The 7,625-nt window shown below is 42.6% G+C and overlaps 1 protein-coding gene across 1 annotated transcript; it reads right to left on the minus strand.

Moving 5' to 3' along the window:
* Positions 1-6,300: 6,300 nt before the first annotated feature.
* LOC138086241 (olfactory receptor 2V1-like) lies at positions 6,301-7,251 on the minus strand. The gene has a single exon (XM_068981039.1). The coding sequence runs from the start codon at positions 7,249-7,251 to the stop codon at positions 6,301-6,303; it is 951 nt and encodes a 316-aa protein (XP_068837140.1).
* Positions 7,252-7,625: the final 374 nt, after the last annotated feature.

The raw sequence follows: 7,625 nt of genomic DNA on the forward strand, positions 1-7,625 counted from the left end.
GAACAAATATAGTTTTTAAAAAAACTGTTACAGAGGAGAAGGTGAAGATGTTGGAATAGGAGGAAAGAGAACCCCAATGAAAATATCAAAAATACATCTATATGTGGAACAGTTCTCACTGAAAAGTAACTGGAGACTGACAGAAAGACTTCTGCACAACCAAGGTTGTAAGACGATCCACAGAAAATCAGGTAGGAAGGGAAGAAAATCAGTCAGATCTGGCCTGTGAACCTGGAAGGGGACTTAGAGGAAAAGGGAGATTACAGAGTAGAGATCCTCCTGTGGTAGTGAGATTTGAACCAGATATTGGGTGTACCAGCCCTGGGCACAAACAGAGGGAAGATGAGCCCCTTTGGTGGGTTGGGGGGCCAGTGGGACTAATAGGAAGTCTGTGGGAAGTTTGGACTTGGCTCAGGAGGAGTGCACATGCTCCCTAAGCAGGGCAGAGAAGGCAGACTGACAACTGCATGAGTGGCTGGCCAATTTCCTATAACTACTCTAGTGGGATTCCCTGCCAAGTGAACATTCCAACTTTGCTTGGAAGCTCAGATATGAGACACAGAGGAGGCTCAAACCCTAAGTGGCATCTGAGCGGAACAGAGGTAACCATTACCAGCACTTACATAGGCAGCTCATTAGAAGCAGCTCTGATCTCTCCTAGCAACCATACCACCACAGCTTGTGCCCCTACTTATAACCAAGAGTCCATACAGGCCTCACGTACTTGGAAGAGCAGCTCAACACCAGGGCAAGAGTAGCAGAGTCCAAGAAAAGAGCCAGCTGTGAGAGACAAAGGAGGCTCAGACCCAAAGTGCTGTCTGAACAAGGTAGGGGCAGTGAATACAGGTGCTTACACAGGCAGGGCATCAGAAGCACTCATATCTCTGACCCCAGATGGACTATCACAGCCCATGCTCCAGACCACACCAGCTACTCTGGCCCGAGCACTACTAATCTCTGGGGAAAGGATTCTGTGCCGGGAGGGTTGAGAGCACCACTTGCAAGAAATGAAGCCAGCTTAGGCCCAGCCTTCAGAGTTTCTGCTGTAGCAATTTCAGACCTCCCTCCAACCCTGATAGGTAAGTGACAGCCACTGAGGAGATGGGAAGCTCTGAAACACCTAGCTCAGGCCCTGGCCCCATGATCTCCCTATCAACCTCCTATCAAGATGAAAACTGCCTAAGGAAAAAGGTGAATTCTGTTCCTGTCAAATCCAGCTCTCCTACCAAAGTCATGGGACATACTGTGTAGGGATGCTCCCACACAAGGACATCACTTTAAGATTGCAATAGGTAACTGTTTTACCTAATTTCATAGAAACAAAGAAAGTAACGCAAAAGGAGAAGACGGTATTTTTCAATTACAAGAGAAAGAGAGGAGAGAGATCAAGATGGCAAAATAGAAGGATGTGGATGGGAGGCAGGAGGGAGGCTCCAGAGGGAGGGGATAAATATATAATTATGGTAGATTCACATTATTGTATGGCAGAAACGAACACATCATTGTAAAGCAATTATTCTCTAATAATAATAATAATAATAAAAGAAGGATGTGGAGACCACCTCCTCCCACAAATGCATAAATTACATCTATGTGTGGAACAATTTGCAGAGTACCCACAGAACACTGGCAGAAGGTCTCATACAACCAAAATTGCAAGAAAGGTAGCCATGTATTGGGTAGGATTAAAGGGCATCTAGATGGAACTTGGGCCCCTGAAGGGGGACTTTGAAAGAAGAAAGGATCCTTCACCCTAGGAATCCCCTTCACTGGCTAAAAGTTCAGCTAGAACAGACAGGGAGTTTCAGAGGCTCAGAGGACAGTGCAGCAGCTGGACTGTGGCAGATAGAATATATGGCAACCAGTGTAGACAGTCCTGGCCACCTCACTGCACTACTCAGCTCAACAGTGTGGTCCTGGCCACAACTGGGGATGTGCTCTGATCTCCCATAGAAGCCTCATTGTTAACATGTACATGAACAGAGGCGCAGAGTCCCATCATATCAGCCTCATTCCCAGTGTGCTCACAGCAAGCATGGCTCTGCCTCTACAAGCTCTGGGAATGCACCTGCAGATTTCCCTCCTTCAGAGGCAGGGCTTAAATCTGAGCCATGTTCTGGCAGCCATGCAACGTTGATGGATTTATGCTGCCAGCAGCTTTGTAAGCTAGGCACTTGCAGGACCTCCAAGCAGGAGGTCCTGTGGCTGGAGCCGATCTGACATTAGCAGTGGGGAGTTTTGTATGTGCATGCATGCAGAGGTGGGGCAGGCATCTGGGCTGATTCCATAGCTCCTATGGCAGGTCCATATGCAAGAATATTGTCCTGGTGCCTAACTTGGGCAGATCACCCGTGACTTTGTAGACACAGCACCTAAGGGACACCCGGGCTGCTTGTCAGCATTCCCATGGTTGAGATGGGGCTAAGGACAGTGGCAACAACAGTATGCTTGTGAGCACACACAAAAAGTGACAGGCAATGCCGTAGGGTGAACTATCTGGTGGATAGCTCCTGCAGAGCAATAATCCATGGCTCTTCTCTCAGTTAAAGTGCTCAAGTCCCACCTACCTTACACTGCAGCTTAGAACTGAATCAAGGAGCTTCTACTCCAACAACTAGGGAGTAGATCCAACCCCACTGTGATAACCACAGAGCAAAGAGGAAACCCCACTCAACATCCAGTGTAGGCGCCAATCTCCACGTCTGTCACAACCCTATCAAAAGGATGCTCCTGGAGAAGGCAATGGCAACCCTCTCCTCTATAGTTGCCTGGAGAATCCCTTGGACGGAGGAGCCTGGCGGGCTACAGTCCATGTGATCACAAAGAATCCAATATGACTGAAACGACTGAGCATGCATGCATGACATCAAGAGGATGAAGGCCTGCACACATTGAGGAAAGACAGATAAGCATCCATACTAAAAAACAGCCCTCACACCAAAAATTTTAGACTAATACAGGCTACACAGGGTTGATCCCACATAAAAACAATCCTTTAAGGCCAGAGTAGATAGCTGTTTCTCCTAAATTCAAAGAGTCAGAGAAATACAAGTAAAATAAAGAAGCAGAGGAACCATTCCCGATTAAAAGAACAAGAGAATTACCTTGAAAGAACAAAAACTGAAACAGACCTCTCCAGTCTACTAGACCCTGAGCTCAAAAAGGAGGTAATAAAAATACTAAAGACATTAAGAAAGGCTATCAATAATGAAGAACAAGAAACTATAAATTTTAAAAAAGGAGCCAATCAAAATTAGAAAACTGGTGTTTCCCTAGTGGTTTGGTGGTTAAGACTCTGTGCTTCCAATGTAGAGGGTGCAGGTTCAATCTCTGGCCAGGAAACTAAGATCCCACATGCTGTGAAAGTGTGTGGCCCCCTCCAAAAAAAAATTAGAAAACTAGTTTTCTGGATGAAAGCCACGCTAAAGGCAATAAATAGTAAATTACATAACACAGAAGGAAAATTAAGTCATCTGGAAGATTGATTAATGAAAATCACCCAACCAGAACTGTAAAGAGAGAGACAAATTAAAAAAAAAAAAGACAAAGAAAGCAACCTAAGAGATCTGTGGGATAACATAAAGCAAGCCAATCTACACATAACAGGTATCCCAGAAAGAGAAGAGGATTGAAACTGCATTTAAAGAAATTATGGTTGAAAACTTCCCAAACCTAAAGAATGAATCAGATACTCAGGTACAAGAAAAATGAAAGATCTCAAACAAGGTGAATCCAAACAGACCCACATCAAAACATTCTAATTGAAATGGCAAAAGTTAAAGAGAGGATTCTGATGGTAGCAAGAGAAAAAAAAGAGTTAGTTACAAGGAAACCCCTCCAAAACTAAGCTGATTTCTTTACAGAAGTCTTGCAGGCCAGAAAGGAGTGGCAAAATACACTCAAAGTTCTGAAAGGGAAATACCTACAACCTAGGATACTCTACCCAGAAAGATTACATTTAGAACAGGAGAGAAAGAATTTCCCAGGCAAGCAAAAATTAAAAGAATAGAGCAATATAAACCTATCCTAAAAGAAATATTGAAAAATCTTCTCTAAATAAAAAACTAGCAAGGATCTATAGGAAAGAAAAAAATCACATTAAGAAAGCAAATCATTTAAATAAGCCAGTACATAGATTTTTTAAAAATAAAAACTGGAAAGTAATTGTAACTATAATGAACAGCAAAAGGATAACCATCAATATGTAAAAGAGTACATAAAAATTTTTAAATGTGGAAAATGAGAGTAAGAAAGGATAGATTATGTTTTAGAATGTGTTTGAGTTTATACAGACTACCTGCATAAAGCAAGTAGATATAGTAGTGAGTTAACATACTTGAAAACCAGGAAAACCACAAGTCCAAAACATATGACAGGATCACAAAAACCAAAGAGAACTCAAGCATAAAACAAAGGAAAGACATAAAACCACAAAAGAAAAAAAGGAGAAATACAAAATCAACTGGAAAACAAGATTTAAAATGGCAATAAATACATATCTATCCATAATTACCTTAAATGTCAATGGACTAAATCCTCCAATTAAAAGACATAGGGTGGCAAATTGAACAATGAAACAAAAGCTTACAAAATGCTTTTACAATAAGAGACCCACTTTAGGTGAAGGACACATAAGAGGATGAAAAAAGATATTTCATGCAAACAGAAATGACAAGAAAGTGGGGTTAGCAATACTCATCAAACAAAATAGACTTTAAAACAAAGCCCATAAAGAATGATAAACAAGGACACCATATATTTAAAAAAAAGCTCAATACAAAAAGAGGATATTATATATTAACATATATACACCTAATAAAGGAGCACCTAAATACATAAAACAAGCACTAGCAGGCATAAAGTGAGAAACTGACAGTAACACAATAATAGCAGGAGATTTTAACAGCCCACTGACATCAATGCCCAGATCTTCCAGACAGAAGATCAATAAGGCAATAGAGATTCTAAATGAAATAATACAACTCATGGAGACTAAGCAAAATGCTACTAAAAATATCAATGGGTAAATGATGAAATCAAAGAGGAAATTTTAAAATATCTTGAGACAAATGACAATGAAAGCACAAATCTACAAAATCTGTTAGATGCAGCAAAAATAGTTCTAAGTAGGAAATACCTAGCAATACAGGCCTTCCTGAAAAAATAAGAAACATCTCAAATGAATAACCTAAATTACCACCTAGAAGAATTAGAAAAAGAACAAACAAAGCCTAAACTCAACAGAAGGAAAGACATAATGAAGATCATAGAGGAAATAAATAGAGATTTTAAAACTAGAAAAATCAATAAAACCAAGATATAGTATTTTGAAAGGATAAACAATATCAACAAACCTCTGGCCATGTTCCCTAAAAGAAGAGAGAGAGGACTCAAACACAATAAGAAACAAAAAAGGAGAAATAAAAACTTACACTTTAGAAATTTAAAAATACCATGAGAACACTATGAACAATTATATGCCAACAAATTGGACAACCTAGAAGAAATAAACAAGTATCCGGAAACATTGTTGCTGCTCAGTCAGTATGTCTGATTCTTTGTGACTCCATGGACTATAGCACACCAGGCTTCTCTGTCCATTCTCTCCCAAAGTTTGCTCAAATTCATGTCCATTGAGTCAGTGATGACATCCAACCATCTCATCCTCTGTTGCCTCCTTCTCCTCCTGCCCTCAATCTTTGCCAGCATCAGAGCCTTTTCCAGTGAATCAGCTATTCGCATCAGGTGGCCAAAGCATTGGAACTTCAGCTCCAGCATCAATCTTTCCAATGAAGATTCAGGGTTGATTTCCTTTAGGATTGACTGATTTGATCTCCTTGTTGTCCAAGGGACTCTCAAGTCTTCTCTAGCACCACAGTTCAAAAGCATCAATTCTTCAGCGCTCAGCAGCCAGATATGTGTATCCCATCCACACTGATAAGTCATGAGATTCAGGCAGCACACCAAGGAGAACCATGAACTTGGGCAGCTCTCCTCAGCGTTATGTAATTCTTGAAGGGACACAGCTAAGAGTGGTCTCATGCGCAGTCTCCCAGCAGCTGAGGGATTAAGGGTCTGTGTCTTGTGTACTATGTAACCATAGAGGCTCGGACTTCCTCCCACATTGCCCATACTCAGCATGGATAGGATATATTGAATTGATGTGCTAATCTGGTTATTTCTGGTCAGAAACTAACTTTAATTTTCAGTAGGACATATTCGTACCTCCTTCAATCAAACTACATTTGAGTAAGCCAGGTTCCCAGGGCCCAGAGCTATATATGCAGTAGCAATGCCAAGTTATCCCTGTCCCCCACCACATGGACCCCTCCCCAGGAGTTTCTTGAGAGCACCAGCCACTTCCTTGTTCCTCAGGCTGTAGATGAGTGGGTTGAGCATAGGGGTAATCATGGTATAGAAGGCTGAGACCACCTTGTCCTGCTTGGAGGAGTGGTAGGTCTGGGGCCACATGTAAGCAATCATGGCAGCCCCGTAGAAGAGAGAGACGACTGCCATGTGGGAGGAACAGGTAGCAAAGGCCTTTTTCTGACCTTCAGCAGAACGCATGCGGAGCACGGTTATCAGGATCAACAGGTAAGAGATGGAGATGACAGAGAAGGGCAGGAGTAGCATAATGACACAGCACACATAGATCATCGTCTGATAGAGAGAAGTGTCAGCACAGGCCAGCTTAAGCACTGCAGGGATGTCACAGAAGAAGTGGTCGATCTCCTGAGAGCCACAGTAGGGAAAGCTCAGGGTATAGATGGCCTGAATTAACCCATCCACCAGACCAGAGAGCCAACACAATGCCACCATGAGCCAGCAGACATGGTGGCTCATGACCATTGAGTACCTCAGTGGGTTGCTGATGGCCACATAGCAATCATAGGCCATGAAAGCCAGCAGGAAGCACTCATCCCCCAGGAGGGTGACAAAGAACAGGATCTGGAGCCCACAGCCTGTGAAGGAGATGGAGCCATGCCCCAGGAGATAGTCGATGGCCATGCATGGTACAATGGTGGAGATGAGCATGAGGTCCATGAGTGACAGCCAGCCGAGGAAGAAGTACATGGGACTGTGTAGACGGGAGTCAGTGTTGATGAGGAGGATCATGAGCCCATTGCCAGAGAGGGCCACCAGAAACATGACCATGATGGTGGAGAAGAGGAGGAGGTGCAGTGGTGTGTGGTTGAAGAGGCCCAGGAGGATGAAGTGGGAGATGAGAGTCTGATTTTTCACCAAGGCCATTGTTCCTGCAGAAGTATGCACCAGCAGATGGTTCGGATCTGGAATCAAGTGGTTTATGTTTAGTGCAACGTTACTGAAGTAATTGCAACTTTTTCCAATATGTTGCCCTCTTTAATTGTTATTTGGTTTAGAACAAAAGGCATGTCCTCTTAAGAGAAATAGTCTGTAACAAAGATGCAGGCTGTTGCTGCTGATGCTGCTTTAAATCTAGGACTTGCTGCATCTCATTGAGAAGCACATATCAAGCTATTATTGGTAAAGTGGGCACTGATTTTGCCTCTATTAGAACGAGTCTGTCTCCAATCTATAGAACTGCTTCTACTACCAAGCTCTAGGCCAGCCTTATTCAAACATTTTTTTTTCAGGTAACCATA

The sequence above is a fragment of the Capricornis sumatraensis genome, chromosome 9 (genome assembly GCF_032405125.1).
Source record: "Capricornis sumatraensis isolate serow.1 chromosome 9, serow.2, whole genome shotgun sequence".
NCBI lineage: Eukaryota > Metazoa > Chordata > Mammalia > Artiodactyla > Bovidae > Capricornis > Capricornis sumatraensis.